This window comes from Diabrotica undecimpunctata, chromosome 3 (genome assembly GCF_040954645.1).
Source record: "Diabrotica undecimpunctata isolate CICGRU chromosome 3, icDiaUnde3, whole genome shotgun sequence".
Lineage (NCBI taxonomy): Eukaryota > Metazoa > Arthropoda > Insecta > Coleoptera > Chrysomelidae > Diabrotica > Diabrotica undecimpunctata.
In genome coordinates, this window is record NC_092805.1 from 93,441,099 (window position 1) to 93,463,590 (window position 22,492).

General features: G+C 34.2%; 1 protein-coding gene across 1 annotated transcript in view; it reads right to left on the reverse strand.

Annotated features, from left to right (window-relative positions):
* The window catches only part of LOC140437066 (cilia- and flagella-associated protein 100), a 56,619-nt gene that overhangs the window by 14,136 nt on the left and 19,991 nt on the right, over positions 1-22,492 (reverse strand). Inside the window, exons 4-5 of the mRNA XM_072526317.1 lie at positions 8,663-8,858; positions 1,663-1,795 (exon numbers count right to left, since the gene is read on the reverse strand). Coding sequence (XP_072382418.1) covers positions 1,663-1,795; positions 8,663-8,858 — 329 coding nt within the window. The remainder of the gene's footprint in view (positions 1-1,662; positions 1,796-8,662; positions 8,859-22,492) is intronic.

Consider the following 22,492-nt stretch of genomic DNA (forward strand, 5'->3'; position numbering starts at 1 on the left):
ATAACGTTCAGTACAAAGCCCCCTGTGCTAGGGTTTTAACCCCTAAGTATTTAAACCCAAAATAGTCTTAAAAGATATTATAAATAATTAGTATTTAATAACACGATACATGTTTAATATTTAAAACATTCATTAACGTTATGTGAACTTGAATTGGCACGTCGTTTAGCTTCGTTAGACATATAAATAAAGTACATATGTAGTGTACATAATGAAACATACATATTACTCGTGAAAATAAAGTATCTAGTTAATTGAAATATATTTCGTTATGAGTTTTTATTACTAAGGACTGAGAAGGGCACTTTATTCCTTCCAATACTACATCCCCATTCGTTACGACTTGCGAAAAGAAGAGGTAAATGGTTATAGCTTGGGAGTCAGGTAGGGAATATTACTCCATTACGGAATGTGACCGGTTTGATCTTCGGACACGTGCGTCCCACTGATCCACTGAAACATACATGTCAGTCGGAGCTGGGGTTATACAACTTGTGTGACATAGCGACCGTTTTTTTACTTTGAGACAAGCAATACTGTAACTGACCACTCTTGTTTTTTTTACCACAAGCGTGGCAAAACGCAGGTGTTTGCTGCCCTCTCTAAGAAATTGTCCTCTAACTCCTGCTTAATTTTTGAAATACATTCCACATAGCATTTTTCCATAGTTTGTTTTTTCAATGTACAATCCTCCAGAGAAATGTTGGATGCAATCATCATCTATCAGAAATCAAAATTAAATGTGTCTTCCTCCTTTTTTTTTAACTGCTTAAACTCGTAGCTATATCTGTACTAACTTTAGGAATTTAGAGGAATTTCATTTTTCCAAATTACATTTGAGAGAGAGAGAGAGAGAGAGAGAGAGAGAGAAAGAGAGAGAGAGAGAGAGAGAGAGTATACCGATTTGCCGCACGGTTTAAAAAATAAACAAACCGTTGATATTTGATTATTGATCCAAAATTGTATTATAGGAAGGTTTATTATTAGTAGTATAAATAATATCATGGGTAACATATAGTTTATAAGTGCACAATGTATTCATTAATGATAAATCCAAAAATCTATAATTCAAAAATTTTCAAAATCCCCAAAATTTCCAAAATTTAAACAAATGGAATATTAGCGGAAATAGACAAAGGTGTTATATATTTAAAGATGTGTATTTTTCCTTCCGTAATCAAACAGAGATACAGGAGCGTTGTTGATGTTTTTTTTTTATACTAAAAATTGTTACAAAAAAGGAAAAACCTATGAAAAAATAAAAAAACATACCTAACGGAACTTTTTACAAATAACACAACATATTGACTACCACTCTAGGTATCAGAATGGAGGGGGATGACCTTGTTGAAAACCTTGCCCACTCCTCATCGAAATTACGCTGCAGAATTCGTCGTGTGATAATTTTGACGAAAGAAAGGTTAAAAAGTTATAAAAAACAGCCATACATATGTATTGCCACTTATATACGATATTCTAAGAGAAAGCGCTCTACACAAGGTAATATAAGCATTAGACAATATGTATGCGTTTTTTAAATACTGTACCAGGTCGATAAAAGTTACTGCTTTGTGAAACAAATCAAATTTAGAGAATTAAAGGATTTTGAAGCGTTAAACTCCTACTAACAGTTTTGTATCCAGTCAAATAAATAGTACTTACCAGTAAAATAGATTTCTGGTGATGGTTCATTCGCACATTCCTCCTTCATAAATTCTATCATTTCAGATAAGGACTCTGTTCTTTCTGCCAAACATGCTCTACTTTCTTCAAAATGTTCTTCAATATCGCTGTACTAAAATAAATAACCACTATATGGTGTCGCCAATAGCTCAATTCCGGCTTTACTATTAGTCAAATTGCAAACATAATTAACATAATTACAGTCAATGGTATTGCCCGAAATTGAGTATTGGCTGTTGTGCAAGCTCCAATGGCAGAGCGACCTGGAGCAGTTGACCTAATTAAATCTGTATAAATATAGGTGCACAACGGCCAAAATTAGTTCTGGTCTGGACAGGGATCCACAGAACAAGCCTTCTTGGCATTTGAGACTTTTGGTTGATTTAGTTCCTAGAAACTCGACTTTTGCTTTTACCTAACCGCTATACCTTATTTCTAATTATCCTAAGTGCCCTAACTGGACTTAGAATAATTTAATATTTAATTGTATTTTTCTAGGTATTTTTGACTTTCTCTTACAGATTTTTCAAGTCCATAAACGGAATAATTTTTGTATTTTATTTTATTTGGCATTTTACAGGTATTTGTAACTTAGAATAATTTCGTGAAATATTTCTAAGTCCCTAAACGTATATAAATATGTATTTTTCGTCAAGCGACTTAGAATAATTTGATAAAATTATTTCTTTTTCAGACATCTAAGTCCCCAAGTGGATAAAGTGGAATCATTTTGCTAATATTTTTTTATCTTTAGGGACTTTGAAATATTTCGTATTATAAAATAACTTTCACATTTTTATAGGTCTCATCGGCTTAGGAAATTTTCGATAGCCGAAAGTTTCCAAACTTCGATAATTCGCTTTGTGTTTACCGTTGATTGACGTAATGTGATTGTTGTCTATTCCCGAATTACCGCTAATAAACATTAATATCTATAAAATTTTTTATTAAAAATCCTTTATAAAAGGTATATAATTAAAAAAACCCAATCGGGCTATATCACAAAACGTTTTCGGAATCCATATTCCATTATCAGTGCACTAGGTGGGTATACTTGTATTGAGCCACTAAATATGTGGGTAAAAATCCGTTAAGTTGTTTTTTAAATTTAGTTTTCATTATGTGGTGGTAAATATTATGATGTTAAAGTTACCAGTGGATTTGGTAACACTTCGACGTATTACGTCGCCATGACGCCGGAATTAATAAAATAAGATCCTAATATAAAAAAATTCATCTCGCTACATATTGACATAATATCCATACAATATAAAAGTTATACATTACGGGGTTTGAGTAAATGGATTCCTTAAGGAGGAAGGTGTTGTTTTTTCACTCAACTGCCTTAAATGTTTCAACCAGGAAATGCATCATCTCTCCAGTCTTCTTTTTCGTTCCACTGACCCTTGTATAACCAATCGCACCAAATTATATTTTTCATTTTTTAGTATGTGACCAAAGTAGCTCATTTTTCTCTTCTTTATAGTGTTGAATACTTTTTTTCTTTTTTTAACTTTCTTAATATTTTCATGTTTGTTACGTTGTATCCACGATATTTTCCACATTCTTCGATAAAACCACATCTCAAAGCTGTCAAATCTTCTTTTAGTTGCGTCCGTAACTATTCAGGCTTCAACTCCATATAAAAAGATAGATAATACGTAGCATCTCAAGACTCTAGTTCTAATTACTATTTCAAGTTTTCCATTGCATAATACTGTTTTTATCTTATTCAAGCGCTTCTGGCTATCTCAATGGGTCGTTTTATTTCAAGTCTGCGATCCCATTGTTCATTCAGCTCACATCTTAAGTAATTATATCTGGGTACTTTCTCTAAAGCTTTTCCTTGAACATAGATTTTTCGTCGTCAATCTTGTTCTTAGTGACAATTATGATTTTCGTTTTTTTTTTTATATTTAGAGCCATTCCATACCTACAGCAGTACTGCGTAGTGAGATCAATGAAAATTTGTAGCCCGTCTCTGCTGTCCGTAAGGAGTATTGTATCGTCTGCATATCTGAGATTATTCACTAGTATTCCGTTAATTGATATGCCTTCATTAATGTCTTCTAGTACCTTTTTAAACATCTCTTTTGAGCAGTGCCGGATTTAGTTCATGGACCGCCGGGGGCTAAGTCATACCATACCGCCACTCTACAGTAGGTATAGATGCGTCTTTGGTTAACAATTCATTAAAATTATTTTATATCATCGTATTTCTCAAATAATTTTTGACCCGTTTTAAAGTGGAAAATGATCTTTTACCAGTTGTGTTAGTAACCATCAACCATAAGAAGTTTCTTAGTGCTATTTCTACGTTCGAGAAAGTTGCAATTATATTATTTTTATGCAAAAGCTTCATCACAAAGTAGCACTGTGAGTTGTTGGGTTTTTATACTGAACTTGGCCTACTAGTGACATTATAAAATGTTTTAATTGAATACTCACTTGTTAGAGATGTATCCAAGTCATTCGAATAAATATATACTAATACTCTAAAAGGTAGTCCCCTACTAGCTAAGAACTTTATGACACTAACGACTGTTTGTAATATGTTTCGCCAATATGTGGTCTCATGTTCAATCTGTTGCCGCAGAGAATCAGCGATCTTTCTCATACTCAATGAATTTCTTGAAATAAAATGTTCTAAATGAACGACTGATCTTTCATGACAGTCAAATTTTTCTTTAGCCTTTTTCCAGTCTTCAAATCCAGTAAAAAAGGAAAATAAATAAAATGAAGAGCCTGTGCTTTTGGAATAAAATAACCAGTCACGCCGAACTTTTTCACCATTCTTTAAAACTTTATAGAATAGTAATTTAGTGCAGTACCTATTTGGTTTTCCTATTTTTCTTTTTGAAGATTCAAAGTCTAAAGAATTAAGATCCTGTGTTTTGAATTCTTGCAGCAATTCATCTATAAAATTTCTTGGCCAGAATTTTGGATCTTGCAAATCAACTCGATTAACACCACTTTCGACTAGAATTTGACGTTCAGGAGAACTCTTTTCAGGATGTAACTCGATATCACAAAGTGGGTCTGAATTTGCTGTGGATGAATCATCTCGACGTGATGAAGATCCTGCTACAAGTTTTATTTTATTAAAAAAGTAACTAAACCTGTCAAATAAACCTACCTTCTAAAACATTTGAAACTGTTGCAATTGGATCGTCTTGAAAAAAAGTGCTCGTTGGTATACTATCTTGCCTGGATTTGGTAAAAACACGGGTGTGGCAGTCCAGTGGGACTGCCGGTAGATGTTATACTTCTGTACACGCGTTCGCCGTTACAAATTTATATGGGAGTAAATCTGCACAATCATAACATATGTAATGAAATATTCATACTTATTTAAAAGTGACAATATACATAACTTACTTACGCATATGTTTAATTTACTATGATAATATTATTAATAAAATAAAAATATTGTTTCATGATACAACTGTTAATTTGTCTGACATTGACAGATACAAAATTTAATTGTTGTTTGTTGTGTATATAAGTATATATTTGAACTTTCTTGAGATATTTACAAGTTTTAATTTATAATTTAACATGCCTAACGCGGCTTAAAACAAATCTGAACAGAATGGAGAAATAATAATAATATTAATAAATATTAAATATATTTACAAAAGGAACATTTTTATTCTCGAGAAAGAAAGAGAGAAAATATATCTTCTGTCTCTCTCTTACGTATATCTTACATATGTAATGATTTTACCGATTCACTCCCGTACAAATTTCCAACGTCGAACGCGCGTATAGAAGTATAACTTCAAAAAAGCTGAATCTTGGGAGTTTTTTTTTAATACTGCATTTAGTTTTTGTTGTTTTTCGTTTCCAAAATGCACCTCCTTCCTTTCCGCTCATTTTTTACAAACGTCAAGAAAAAAATTCACTAATAAATAAGTAAAATTTGAAACCAGTCTCGAAAACCGCGCTAACCCGACTGACGACTGACGACATGGCGTGTTGGAGCCGGACACGCTGCTGCCAGGCGCAGTGGCGTTGGCCGATTTCCCGGAAACATGAAACGTGTTTTTGTGCGACCTGCTACCGCAGGCATGGATCTTATCGATGACGAGACGAAGTCTTATTACCATGGTATTTCAGAAAATCAACCCCATAAATTTGAAATATCCACATATAGAATTAAAACGTGATTTTGGGAAGCGACGTACCGCTTCTCAAAATTTACCGCCTCTAATAGTCCCATCTTCTTCTTCTTCAGTGCCTTATCCGGTCCGGATGTTGGCGATCATCAAGGCTATCATGGTTTTGTTGACTGCTCTGCGAAACAGCTCCGCTGAGGTCATCCCAAACCATTGTCGGAGATTTTTCAACCACGAGATACGACGGCGTCCCGGTCCTCTTCTGCCAAATACTTTACCCTGCATAACAAGTTGAAGAATTAGCCCCTCTTAATCCGGCACTGCTTTTGAGCACATACTAAAAAGTAGAGGGGATAGTACATATCTTTGTCGTACTCCTCTTCTTATAAGTATCTTTGTATTTTTGTTGGTCCACTCGTATTATGGCTTTCTAATATCGGTGTTTTGTAATGATTCTCACATCCTGATTATCTATTTCTATATTCCGTAATATGTTTGCCAGCCTTCTGTGAGTATTAGGATAAACTCAAATATTAGCCACTCTTTCGGAATTTCTCCGGTATAGTAAATTTCATTGAATAATTCTACTAGTATATCAATGTGGTTTTCTGTTTGTAGTTTTAAGATTTCTGTAGGTATTTCATCCGATCCCATGACTTTATCATTTTTTATACGTTTAAGTACTTTTTCGATTTCCTCTTTGGTAATTGTAGGTCCACTTCTACCTCTTAGCTCTTTTATATATTCCTCCCAGGAGTTTTGCTAAGGTGTAAACATATGAAAAATTTGTTCTGGTAAAATTTGTGAAAACGTTATTTATAATGAATCGTAATTTAGTTTCTGAGTTGAACCGTGTTAGAATTATCCCTTTTGTGTGCAAGATTAGGTCTCTCGAATTCGATCTAGAATAGAGCTCGAATAGATATATCAGAAATTCCATTCGGAGAAATTTTTCTATGTCTATACCGGCCCTCCAAAGAGACTTGAGGCGTGCTACAGAAGTCAGAGTATCGTTGACTACAATAAGAAGAATGTTGACTATGTTTCATGGACCTTAAGAAGGCATTTGACCGGATTAAATTAAAGGACGTTATACACCTACTGCACGCAAGAGAATACTCTTGCATACAGGTATACCTTGTACCTCTAGGAATAATCAAAACGATGGCTGGCAATGGGATAAGACAGGGATAATACAGGAAGATTCCCTGAGTACTCTATTGTTCAAACTGATTATGAATGAAATAATAAAAAAAGTAAGAACTAAAAAAGGATACCAATTGGGAGAAAAACAACTTAAAATAATCTGCTATGCAGACGACGCAATACTACTCTCTCAATGTGAAGACGATTTACAACATATGCTTCACCAATTTAATATAACTGCCAGAAAATTTAACATGTTAATTTCCCCAAAAAAGACAAAATGCATGGTTATAACAGCAAATTTACTAAGATGTAAATTGGAGCTGGAAGGTCAGATAATAGAACAAGTAATGGAATTTAAATATCTAGGCATCACATTATCTAGCTACGGAAAGCTCGAAACTGAAGTGAAAGGTCAAGTAAATAAAGCAAACAGAGCCGCAGGCTGCCTGAATAAAACAATATGGAGAAATAAAAATATCGGGAAAGAAATGAAAGGCAGAATTTACAAAACAGTCATCAGACCAATAATGACATACGTGACAGAAACACGACCTGATGCAGAGAGGACAAAAAGGATGTTAGAAACACCAAAGATGAAAATACTCAGAAAAATTGATGGTAAGACACTATGGGTCAGAGCTAGAAGTACAGATATACAACGTAGATGCAAGGTGGAGAACATCAAGAACTGATTAAGAAATAGAGGAGTAGAATGGAACGATCATATAAGCCGAATGACAACAAATAGAGTAGTAAAGACAACTTACTGGAGGCACATTGAAAAACAGATAGAGTCATGTCTACATAAAAAGAAGAAGAAGACAATAAGAAGAAGAATTTTAAGTCAAGTTCGAGGAGTCCTCGTCGACCAATAAGAGTTCCTTAGCTACGACCTAGACATGTTTTGCACTGCCTCCAGTAAGCTTAAAAGCACATACAGCTCCCTTAACAGTTTTGGAATTTTGTGCTTTGTTCAGACGAGACCAGAATCTGTATATATAATGATAGCCGGCGAATTTGTGTTTGCAGAGAGCTAAGAGGAGCTGCACAACTAGCACATGTCCGTCCCATACTTTCTCTCGCTGGTGCAGTGTTATGTTTTGGGCAGGCATTATGGCAGGTGGACGCACGGAATTGGTGGATATTGACTAACAGGACAAAGGTAAATCATACGGATGGGCTGGAAATTGTACGGATTTTAAAACCTCATGCGGCGAGGAGCTGTGGATGAAAATTATGTATTTATGGATGATAACGCCCGCCCACATGGGACTTAAGCGGTTAATGAGATAGAAGGTATTCGCTGTTTGGAGTGATCTGCGATGTCCCCAGACATAAACCCACTGAACATGCATGGGATATGCTTTTCTGGACTTGAAGGGATCCTCCTAGAACCCATGATGAACTTACATTTGCCTGTAGAGAAGAATGGCAAACCCTGCCATAGGAAATGATTGATCAACTTGTTAGCAGTATGAGAGCTCGAGTCCAGGCTTGCATCGATAACCGTTGTGGAGATACACAATATTAAAATTGTTAAATACATTATTTATTCGTAAAAACAAACTCTCTTTTAAAACAAAAAATATCTGTCAACGTTATATTTTTTTTATAAATGATCTAAAGCAGTAGTTTCTGAAAATAATTAATAATAGCGAAATTTTGGGAGCAACATAATTTGAAACTATGTGTATTATTGATAATAACCTTACTTTGGATTTTTGTTCTGGATGTTCGTTTCTCCATTGTAGTGGACTAATATTGTATAAGAAACTCTGATACATCTTGCAGTTACGCCATTTTTCTTCGGACCCGTATAGAGCAGCTCTCATTGAACCATACTTTTTCGACAGTCTTTTATATTCTTCATATTTTTCATAAGCTTCATTTGTTACCGCCTCAGCCTCTCTATTAAATAAATCCAGAATATTAAATTTCTATATAAATGCTCTATTGCAATAGCAGAAAACTAAGAAATATATACAATGATTAAGATATCTTCTAATACTAATATTTGTGACAGAATAGTCTATATTAGGCTACCAGAGTACAATTTAAAAAAATACCTGTGTAAGGGGAGGTAATGAAAAACTTTCTTTAAACAGATGGAAATTAACTTTGAATCTTTACTAACTGTATTTTTCATTAATTTTTTGGACAAATATCCTTGTTAGCAGTTTAAGAATTGTCTTATGCAAGGTGATTGTAATGTAATTGATACCATTTTTACTGTTTCCTTTTTTGTGTATTGGTATGATAATGCTGGAATGGTGATCGTAAAATTAATATTGAAGACTCAATACTAAAATTAGTTAACAAAATCCTGGAAAGGGTGGAACACTTTAGATATCTGGGTAGTTGGATTAACCGCAGAGTTGAAAGTGCCGAGGAAATTTCGACCAGAATAAACATTGCACGAAAAAGCTTTAACAACTAGCGTTCTATGTTGTGTAGTAGAGGTCAGTCACTGACCACACGTCTAAGAGTATTGCAGTGCTACCACTGGTCCGCTTTTTTCTATGGATGTGAAACCTGGAGAACAAAAATAAAAAATCTTAATACATTAGAAGCGTTCGCATTATGGCGTTACTGTCGCATGCTCAGAATCCCATGGACAGCACACATATCTAACGAATGTGTGCTAGATACCATGCACAAAGAGCGAGAATTGATTAACATTATCAAAATAAGAAAGGTCCAATACTTTGGCCATATAATGAGAGGACCTAAATATCACTATTACTTATTATTATATAAGACACGGCACTTCGGTCAAGACCGAAGTGCATATTAATATCATTAGAGACATTTTCTACTGTTTTCAGCAACTGTTCCAGGTGGCTTCGAGTGGAAGCCAATAGTTTTAAATCATCCATATACAATAGATGATTAGGCTTTGCCACAACAGTAGTGTTATTTTTGATGCTAAAACCTGTGTCAGTTGAGTTCAGTAGCTGGGATAAGGGGTTCATCGCTAGAGAGAACCACAGTGGACTCAACGAGTCTCCTTGAAATAGGTCCCGGTTGATTGCAATATTTTCAGTTTCGATATTGTTTTCACCAAGTATTTGAAGGTGAATGTTTGTCTTCCAACCGGATATTATATATTTTAAAAAGGTCACTATGTTATCATCGACTTTATATATTTTTAACATATCTATGAGTCATTCATGCGGCACTGAATCAAACGATTTCTTGTAGTCGATGAAAGCAGTAAAGAGATTCCTTTTTTTGCTATATGCTTGGTTAGAAATGACAGAATCAATGATAAGTTGTCCTTTGCAGCCCATGGAACCCTTAACGCATCCTTTCTGCTGAAGCTATATGATATTGTTTAGGTGATACACTGTATGTGACCAATTTATACAGAGTTGGCAGACAAGTAATTGGGCGATACTTAGTTGGATCTTGGGTGTTATTTTGATCTTTTGGTATTAAATAAGTTGTTTCCTGGGTTAGGAAAGCTGGTATTTCCTGTGAATTAGAAATACTGTGAATAATTAATGCTGATAAGCACTCATGAATACTCCAGAACTTCTTAAACCAGAAGTTCTGAACGCCGTCTGGTCCAGGAGATTTCCAGTTACGAAGCTCTTTGATAATATTTAAAACTTTTCGGTTCGTACGGAGCAGTCACTTAGTGCTGGCAGTTGTGCGCCGTATCTTCGATCCATACAGCATTGATGTTAAGAGCCTCTGGTGTTGAAAATTGATTTCCCCAAAACTCATGAATTTCTTCTTGGCTTGGGTACAATTTGGTATCTCCTTAGTCGGCCTGAGTAAACGGAAAATTTTTGTTTTAATGTATCCAGGCACTGTTGTGCTGTGTCGTTTTCTGGATTATATTGTGAGTGTCTTGAGTGGTTAGCATTATTTCTTTAGCTCTTCTGATTACTGTGCAACTCTGATATCTGTCCTTTTGATATTAGTACCCTGTTGTGTTCTGATCTTAATGCCCATAACATTAGCAATTGCTGTTGCTGCACAGTAAATCAGCATATGAAAATATTCTAATGTATGAGCTTCCACGATATAATTGGGTACGACTTCAGTGTTCATAATTTGTAACATCGCACTTTGTTTCTTACATTCAAATTCAAAACGTGTTTTCTTGGAAATGTGTTTCATAAAATCCAATACGTCTTGTATAAATAAAAAGTCTGACATAGATAAACTGAGCAACATTTATTGTTATTTACTGACAAAACATCAAAAATAAAATAAAGATTTACTTTTACATATACACACCATAATACACCTGCATGCAAAACATGTTGCATACCATCAAGACAGGTTTAATATACTACTTCCATTAATAAAACATGAAGAACACCTAATTACATATTGATCATACTATGTTTGTTTTTTCTTTCTGTTCTCTGTGGATCAGTTAAACACACCATTAAAAGATGTCACAAACGAAGTTTTACTATCAATAACTATTTTAAATTGTATTTTGTTAATTATTTTAATGTTATATTTTATATGTTTGTTATTAATGTTGAGTGTCATAGCTTTATATAACTAATCTCAACGACTAGTAAGTTGCACTGACAATTTGTGATATATTGTAAATATTTACACATTCTTTTAATTACAGTGTCTTAAAAAAGGAATTAAACAATTCCGAAAGCTAGACCAAAAGTCAAAAGAGTGTTTCTGTAACATCCCGGCCAAATTTTCTGACTGCAGCCCTAATAAACTGTGTTATTTGTATATATATATATATATATATATATATATATATATATATATATATATATATATATATATATATGTTATATGAGAAAATATTAACCTTGAACTAGCTTAAGTTCGCCGACTTCAGATTTCATCATCCCATTCCCATAGAAACCGCTGAGCACGCAGTAGAACTTTGTATGAACCGTTGGCCAATATTCATGGGAACAGCAATTCAGCACTTCATACCAAACCTATAAATTACCATTCTCAGATGCCGGAACCACTCTTAGCTGCAACTTCGACCAGTCCAGTTATTGTAGTCATTTTAAATTAATTTTTTGTACTATTATTTAATATTTAATTTGTAACAAATAAAGTTCTTTTTTAAAAAGTCATATACGTGATTAGTGATCTAACAATTGGCGCAGTCAGTAGGATCCGGTTAACGTTGCTAGAACACGTGTATACTCACTGGCAGCGGCGGATTCTCATCCCTTAACGGAACAAAGAATCTACGGAAGTCCTCACTCCTGTGACCTACGGAAGGAACACCTAGTGAAGCCCCTGGTAGCCGAGCAGAGAGAACAAGACAACCCTTAAAGAAGAAAGCATCTCCGAACAACCTCAGTCCTGTAATCTACGGAAGGAACACCTAGTGAAGCCCCTGGTAGCTGAGCAGAGAGAACAAGGCGTCCCGATGTTCTTCTTTATGTAAGTGGATTTTGAATCATCTCGTTAATAATTTTGTTATAATAATTTACGAAATTGACTATACTGCAAGTCAATTAATCAAGATACATAAAAGAAAATACAAGTTGATTATCTAATATTTGAAATTATTGATATTTCTTTACATACTATTTTATACTGATATTTTATTGACATATTTTTTTTTACTTGCTATATTTTGGTATATTTTTCTTGATATATTTTTATTTGGTATATTTGATACATTTTTGTTGATATATTATTTGATATTTTTATATTGATACATTTTTGCCCTTTATATACCACCACATTTTTTTTTCTCCCTTATATACTGATACATTTTATATTTCTCCATACTTCTATTTTTCATTTTCGTTTAAAAATTTCTCGAAAAATGCCTGAGACACGTTCCCAGACTCAACAAGAAATCGAACCATACAAGCTTTCGGAAATATTTTCTATTATCCCAGAATTTGAAGGCGATCCGATTTCTCTTTCTACATTTTTAGATGCGTGCGACTGTGCTTTTAAAATGGCCACAGGCGATCAGCGCCTTCTATTAACGATTCACGTAAAAAATAAACTCAAAGGTAAAGCTGCACAGCTTATTAATTCTAGAAAACCAATTTCTTATACAGAAATAAAACAATTACTAAATCTACATTTCGGAGACAGTAGAGACCTGACCTCCTTAATACAAGACTTACAAAGACTAAGACAACTATCTAACGAATCTCCTCTAACTTTCTTTAACCGTTTACAAGTTCTGAATGCAAAAATGCACGCCTCGATCCAAGTAGCAAATTTATCCCCAGATCAAAAAATTGCCCAATGTGACTTAATCGATACCATGGCCCTAAACACACTTTTAACCGGTTTAGAACCTCGTCTAGGACAAATTATTAGGGCTAGTAATCCAAAAGATCTCATTGAAGCAAGCAATCGTATTAGACGCGAACTTCAATTGTCATATTTTGAAGAACAAAAATCTAATTCTAGATCAACTATTCCTAAATCCTCTCAACCAATGAGAAGACCCTCATCTCAGTTTACAAAATGTACAAATTGTGGCCGCATTGGTCATCTAAATAATGAATGCCGCTCTTCACGTTTCGTACAGCCAAACCAAACTTTTTCTAGGCCACACGGTTATCAAAACCAATATAATAATGGACCTAACAACTATCAAAACAATCAGAACCCTAATAGGAATCAATATTCGTCCAACAATCCAAATTTCAACCAACAGAGACCTTCCTTTTCATCTCAAAATCAAAATCAAAATCGTCCATCTGTTATTCAAAGAAACCCAAACTTCCAAAGAGCACATGTTTTAAACGAATACCCTGATGAAATGACGACTAACTATTATACAGACGATTACTATACAGATAATTATTATAATACTGATAACTATGAAAACTATGAAACGGATTATTATACAGAAAATAATCCACAAAGTGATAACATTTACGAAACCAATAACACACAAAATTATCAGGATTTTCTTTCACTTCAAAATCAAAATCATCCTCCCAATCATACGAACCCCTCAACGGATATTACGAATATCCAAGAACAAATCCAAGCACTCAACTTAGACAACTTTCATCCGGATCTCAATTTTCCCGAACAGACATTCATGTAACTCCATTTCATACAATGAGTCCCAAAAATTTATATTACATTAACGATGCTACCAACACTTTTAAACTTTTAATCGACACAGGTGCTGGAATCACTGTTTTCAAAGAAAACACAGCACGCAATTATCATAATAGATTTCCTGAAAACGTTACTATTCAAGGTATAACCGATCAAAAATTGTTAATAACAGAATCTGTCCTGATTCCCTTCACTGCCGATAATCCTCACAAAGTCTTTATTTTCAATCTAGACATTGATTTCGATGGCATAATAGGCCTAGACTTTCTAGATCATTATGAATGCGTAATAGATCTTAAATCCCGACAGTTGCATACAAATTTTAAAACTGTCACCCTTCACAAAGTAGGACACGAGACAAACACACCTCCTAAAGACCAAACACTGACACACCCCACAGAAATAAGACAAAACGAACCTAAAATAAAAATTAAATTAGATTCTAAACAGGAATCAAATTTAAAATATCAAAACCCTATAAATGAAAAATATACTATCGTAAAAAACCAAGATCAAGACAAAAATCTTGAAAGACCAGAGAGAAAACGAATAAAAGGAAAAAACAGAATTACCATTGACAGCCGGACCGAACAAATATGCAGACTAAAATGCAACTTATCAAATACAGATGCCATATTATCAGCTCAAGAACTAGAAAAAGTTAGATTACCTCATGCATTAGTCCATGTAGATGAAAATGGAGAATTCTTAACTTCCGTACTAAATGCTAATGCTATGCCGAAGACAATCGAATTTTCAGACATTTCAATCGAACCTTTCAAAAATTCGGAGACAATCCTATCCTACAACGGAAATGATTTTGAAGAACCCGTAGTAGATAGAACACGAATAATTAAAGAACAACTAAGAATTGATCATCTAAATTGCGAAGAACAAGAACTAATTCTAGATATATGTACTGAATACGCAGATATATTTTATGTCGAAGGCGACAAACTGACCTTCACAAACGAAATCAAGCACAAAATCGAAACAAACAACGCTAAACCTGTCTTCACTAAATCCTATAGATATCCTCAAATACATAAGGAAGAGGTAAAGACGCAAATTAATAAAATGTTAGAAGAAGGAATAATCCAGAAAAGCGTCTCGCCCTGGTCGAGTCCAGTCTGGGTCGTACCGAAGAAATTAGATGCGTCAGGAAAACAAAAATGGCGAGTTGTTATTGATTATCGAAAACTCAACGAACTCACAGTACAAGACCGTTATCCTCTACCACAAATATCAGAACTATTGGACCAACTAGGAAGATGCCAATACTTCACAACACTAGATTTAGCGTCTGGATTTCACCAGATTGAAATCGAGCCACAAGACATCCAGAAAACGGCCTTTTCCATCGAAAATGGACATTACGAATTTGTTCGCATGCCATTCGGACTAATGAATGCTCCATCTACTTTCCAGAGAGTAATGGACAACATCCTCTTAGGAATACAAAACGAAAGATGCTTAGTGTATATGGATGACATAATTATCTACTCACCCACTATTCATGATCACATGTCACGACTAACAGAAGTTTTTAAAAGGTTACGAAAAGCAAATTTAAAAATACAGCCAGACAAGTGCGAATTTTTAAGAAAAGAAGTAGCATATTTGGGCCACCTTGTAACAGAAAATGGTGTAAAAACAAATCCAGCTAAAATATCTTGTATCAAAAACTTCCGGAACCAAAGAACACCAAAGAAATAAAGTCATTCTTAGGCTTAGCCGGTTACTATAGAAGATTTATTCCAAATTTTGCCAAAATTTCTAAACCACTTACGAAACTACTTCAGAAAGACGTACCTTTTATTTTTAATTCTGATTGCAAAGAAGCCTTTAACGAACTCAAAAATATTTTAACTTCGGATCCAATACTTATATATCCCAATTTTGAGGAACCATTTTTACTAACAACTGACGCTAGTGCATTCGCGATTGGAGCTGTTCTATCACAAGGCCCTATTGGAAAAGATTTACCCATAGCTTATGCCTCCAGAACATTATGCGGTGCCGAAACAAAATATTCGACGATAGAGAGAGAACTATTAGCTATCGTATGGGCAGTCAAACATTTTAGACCATATCTTTTTGGCCGAAAATTCACCCTGATTACCGATCATCGACCCCTTACATGGCTTTTCTCGATAAAAGATCCCGGAAGCCGATTAGCGCGTTGGCGCCTAAAACTCGAAGAATACAATTATAAAATAGAACATCGCGCAGGAAAAATAAACAGAAATGCAGATGCCCTCTCAAGGATAAAGATTAACCATTTCAAGGATTGTGCAAACTTTCAATCAAAAATCTCATTACATGCATCGAATGAAGATGACACGGAAACTCAAGAAAACGAAGACGACGATGAAGAAAATATAGAAAAAATGTCCGAAGAACTTGACAAGTTTATCGAACTGTATAGAACTAAGTCAATAATCGATTATTCTAAAATTGAAACATCGAATACGGACTTATTAGACAAATCCAACAAAAATATTGTTACATTTTTTTGGCAAAATAAACTTGAAGAACTCCACGAGAAAATAATGAATGACATATTCGAAGAAAACATGGAATATAGTAACCGAAGAATTAATATTGTACACAGCAAAACTGTAAAAGATCGAAAATATTTTATTATACCATTACCGTTTGATCCCGAACGAGTAATATCACACTTGTTTCTTGTACTTTTTGCAAATAAAGATCAATTCGATGAATCAAAAATATATTGCGTCGAAAATAATCTCGAACTACCTATCCTAGAAATATTTTCTTATATTTTTGCTGACAAAGAATTAAAATTAAGAATCTGTCAAAATATAATTAAAACAGCCAGCGAAGACGAAATCCCTCAAATTTTAGATCATTACCATTGTGGTAAAAACAATTTACATCGAGGAATAAACGAAACTGTCAGAAGAATAAAGCAGAAATACAATTGGAAGAATTTAACAAAAGATGTAGAGAAATTTGTAAAAGCATGTGAAATTTGCCAAAAAGTTAAGATTTGCAGGAAAAACTTAAGTGGACCACTAGTCATAACAGAAACTCCAAAAACACCATTCGAAAGAATAAATATGGACATATTCGAATACCCTACTAGGAACTACGCTTTAACTATTCGTGACGAATTGACAAAATTCACGCAAGCCTATCCTTTGGAAGACAAAAAGGCAGTAACAGTAGTCAAGACACTCCTACTCTTTTTTCAACACTATGGAACACCACTAAGAATTCATTGTGACTGCGGTCGAGAATTCGAGAATGCTATAATCAAAGATCTATGCGAATTATACGACATTAAACTAACATTTTCTAGCGTTAACCATCCACAATCTAATGGATCTATAGAAAGGTTTCATGCCACACTCTCAGAAATGATTAGAGCAAATCAAGCCGAGAACCCAAACGATCATCCCTTCACTATACTTCCTTATGCAATAATATGCTATAACAACACAAAGAATAAGACCCACGGTTTCACACCATATGAACTTATATTTGGGCACACTGCAGGCCGACCACCAGAAACTCTATACAATCAAAAAACACTAATGAGTAAATATATTCGAGACCTGAATAATCGCATGGAATATTTTTATAAAGTAGCCAGAACTAAAACAGAAAGACAGAAAGAAAAGGCGAAAGTAAGATTTGACGAGAATATTTCAGAACGAAGACCTGATTTTAAAATTGGTGACAAAGTTTACGTAAAAGAATCCCAAATTAAATCAAAATCGGATAATCTTTTTAATGGACCTTTCGAAATTCAAGAAGTTTTTACAAATTCCGCAATTATCCTTAACCCCAAAACTAACCAAACCTCTAAAGTAAATTTTGACAGACTGAAACCTTATTTTGAATAATTTTCCTTTACAGATTCTATGGACTCCTTCCTATCGTCCAATCCCAAATTCTCCTCACTCCAATTAATAACACAATTGGAATATTTTTTCATGAAAAAGGAACTATACGAATATCTAATGACAAATGGACTTTACTTGTTTACAAAGAATTATTACCTATCAAAACTACAATATCCAATAATGACAGAATTTTGGAAAACCTGTTAGAAAAATTTATTAACGTGGATACACCGAGAAAACTTGCCTTTCAAGCCGAAGTACAGACACATGTTAGTCTGTTAAAACAAATCTCAAACTCCGTTAATTTAAAATATAAAGAAATAACCTCTGACACAGTACCTTATAATAAACGCCTAAAACGCGGTTTAGTAAATGGTATTGGAACAATCTGGAAATCTATTACTGGAAATTTAGACGCCTCTGATGGCGAATACTTTAATAAATGTATAAATAAGATAAAATTCTGATGAAACTCAAATTGAAAATCTCCTAAAAAATCAAATATCTGTTACCACTTCAGTTATAAGAACTTTCAACACTACAATTCAAAAATTGCAAATAGACGAAGAAACCTTTAACAAAGACTTAAAAACTATCGAGACTACACTTCTGGACATTAATAATGACATCTCCTTTTACCAAGCACAATTACAAATACTAGATTTATGTGAGTCCTTAATGGAAAGCTACGTATTTTTAGAAAATTATTTAAATGATATACTAAATTCTATCACATTCTCTCGCCTGCAAATTCTACATAGTTCTATTATTTCGCCCATAGACTTAATGGACGCATTAAAAGAAATCTCACAGTCATTACAAAATAACGTATTGCCTCTACCCACTTATATGTCAAATATAGCTCAGTATATTGACATAATAAAACTGCAAGCTTATCAGCTTGATTCAAAAATTGTTTTCGTCCTCGAAATTCCGTTAGTTGATCCCGAAATATTCACCTTGTATCAATTATATTCAATACCAATATTAGATAATCAAACTGGTTTTCATCATTTACTTTCAACTGTTCATAAATACATAGCGCGAGATGATGATTCAATTTCATATGTTTTACCCATGGACACCGAAAAATGCAAACAAATCAGTCAAAACCAAAGAATGTGTACAGACATTCTTCCGTATCCCATAGACACAGATGCTATATGTGAAGCCCAGCTTTTGAAACCTCTCAGCAACTTACCAAAAACTTGCCAGATGTCCATGCTCTTGGCACAAGGTTACAATGTACAAGAAATTGACCGAAATTTATGGTTACTAACCATTTCCGATCCATTACCAGTAACAATCAAATGTGCAAGAAAAGACGTCATTACACAAATAATCAAAACAAATTCAATCTTAAGATTAATTCCTGAATGTATTGCATTCATCGGCAGTACCAGAATTCATGCTAGAGAAGAAATTGAGAAATATACAAATATCACGTATAGAAGTCACCCAGTTAACGTACCCTACAGATGCTGTGACCATTTTGAGACAAAGAGTCACCTTTCAAAATTGAAACCACTAAAACTCAGTAAGATCAACGTAGATGACTTAAATATTGCACAACACAAATTGGACCAATATTCAGAAGAACTGGACCATATTATGAGCCAATCATTTATTGAGGAACATCTATCCTTATTCACTATATCAACCTTATCCCTGATTATTATCCTAGTTATCTTATACCTTTTCTGCAAATACCGAACCAAAATATTCCCAAAAATTGCAATCTCCTTGTCCCAGGATCAGCCTCCAACTTCATTACCACGCAGAAATTCCATTAGACAGAAACTTCAGGGCTTAGCCTCCTTCAGAAGAAGACCCAATGTCCAACAAGAAAGCGAAGCAGAAACACCAATTACTCTGTAAAAGTCAAAGCAATGGCATTGACTTTTCACTAATAAGGGGAGCTGTTATATGAGAAAATATTAACCTTGAACTAGCTTAAGTTCGCCGACTTCAGAATTCATCATCCCATTCCCATAGAAACCGCTGAGCACGCAGTAGAACTTTGTATGAACCGTTGGCCAATATTCATGGGAACAGCAATTCAGCACTTCATACCAAACCTATAAATTACCATTCTCAGATGCCGGAACCACTCTTAGCTGCAACTTCGACCAGTCCAGTTATTGTAGTCATTTTAAATTAATTTTTTGTACTATTATTTAATATTTAATTTGTAACAAATAAAGTTCTTTTTTAAAAAGTCATATACGTGATTAGTGATCTAACATATATATATATATATATATATATATATATATATATATATATATATATATATATATATATATATATATATATATATATATATATGGAATATATTCAATGGTTGAATAGCAGAGGTTTTATCGGTCAATAATTGGCAAATAAAAGACGTCAACTACTTTATTGCTTTATTTGAATACGTTTCGCTTTTATTTTTAAAAGCATCATCAGTTCACTACAAATAAAAAAGATTTTAGAATATAAGTAAACAAACCAACAGGGTTCATACTTACAAAAACAATTTGTAGGGTTTTTTAAAGATGTTATAAAAACTCTACGATAACTTAACATTAAAGATTAAAAACTAAACGGGAGAACCGAAAAAAAAAATACAAGTAAAACTGTAAGAACATTAGTTCATTTAATTTTAACCGATGGCTTCATTTGAACGTTGGTTTAAGCTCTTTCGAGGGTCAAACCACACTAATCTTTTCGATTGTTTTGGATCGGCTCGTCATAATTTTCACATGTGGCTTGTTATCGTCCATGTGTTTCTTTGGAATGCATGGTGCAGATTACGATTCTTGAGGGAAGTATCAAGCGGAACAGGGACGGACTTTTTTTTTTTAAAGGATTCATTAATTCCTTTTTCTTTAAAAAATAAACAAACAAAAAAAAAAAGAAAAAAAGAAGAAATTTGGAAAGAAAAATAGGATTGAAGTTACTGTCTTGTAAGGGTTTTATTTATTTTGTATGATGAGGGATCTGACTCAAGTTGTCGATGTCGGTTGTCTTATTTAGGGAGGATGGATGTTTAAGAATTTGACACATTTCAAGGATGGATCGCTTATGATGATTTTGTTGTTTGCACAGTATTTTGGTATTCGTGAAGTCGATACTGTGTTTGGTTGAAATGGCATGCTGTGCAAGGGCACAAGATGGTTTAGAAATCCTAATGTCGCTTTTATGGGACGTTAGTCGACCTTGAAGGGAGCGGCTGGTCTGGCCAATGTAGCAGGAGTTGCACTCTGCACAGAGTACTTGATAGACGACATTAGTTTGTTCTAGAGGGGCCAATGGAGTTTTTGTCTTAGAAAATAACTTACCTAAGGTTCTGGTATTTTTTAAGGCTATTTTAACAGGTAAGTTTTTGAAAAGTTTGTTAAGCTTGGTAGTGATTTGTGGGAAGTACGGGAGCGAAGCATATTTAGTGGTTTGTTCAGGAGTGAGGGGGGACTTATTAATCTGTATTTTGTTAGATATGGACGCTAATGTTAGCCCATTGGGTGTTTCGGTAATGGACTGCCCATAGCTTTTGGAATATAGAAATTTATTGATGAAGGATGCCGGATAGGAGTTATCTATGAGAATGTACTTCAGTAGATTAAGAGATTCTTCTTTGTAAAGCGGGTGTGTCAACATGTGTACTCTAAGGCTGAGGGCTTGTACCAGGTTAAGTTTGTATCTGATTGGGTGTGTCGAATGGTAATTTAAGAAACGGTTGCTAGCCATTTCTTTTCTGTACCAGGTAGTGACTAATCTGTTATCAGGTGTGCGAATGATTCGCATATCTAAAAACGGGATACTGTTATCAACCTCAAATTCACATGTAAATTGTAGGTGAGGATCAAAGCAGTTAAAAACTGATAAGGTGTCAACCGCCTTATCAGACGGGGTTGCTAAAATAAGATCGTCGACATACCGTTTTACAAAGGGAACCTGGAAATCTAACTTCTTGATACTCTCATTAATAAGATCATCTAGTACAAAGTTGACTAGAATCGGAGAAATCGTGGATCCCATAGGAGTTCCAAAAATTTGCCGATAATATTTGTCGTTGAAAATTAAATAATTGGTGTCAAAAATTAATTTTAATAATTCGGAAAAAGTTTCCCAAGATATCGGACTGTGGGGTTGGATTTGATTCCAATGGTTACGGAGAGAGGTTAGTACACTGGAAAGTGGAAGGTTTGTGAACAAGGATACTACGTCAAAACTTACTAAGACAAAGCCTCTGGGTAGTTGATAATTATTAATAAATTCACTGAACTGGAAAGAATCTGTTATGTTGAAGTCATTGTCATAATTGTATGCTTGTGACAGAATGTTCGTGAGGAATTGGGCTATATTTGTGTTCGGAGCATTTATTGACGATAATATGGGTCGCATACTTAGTTGTGGCTTATGAATTTTGGGGAGACAGTAAAATCTAGGAACATAGCCATTGTAATTATGGAGGGATTTGGCTAGTTTCTCGTCAATAATTTTTTTGTTTTTTAGTTCAGTGATATATCGGTTGATTTTGTTGGTGTAGGTTGAAGTGGGTATATTTCGTCCATATTTCGTCCGTACATTCCGTCCGACCGTGGCCATATTTCGTCCGTACATTCC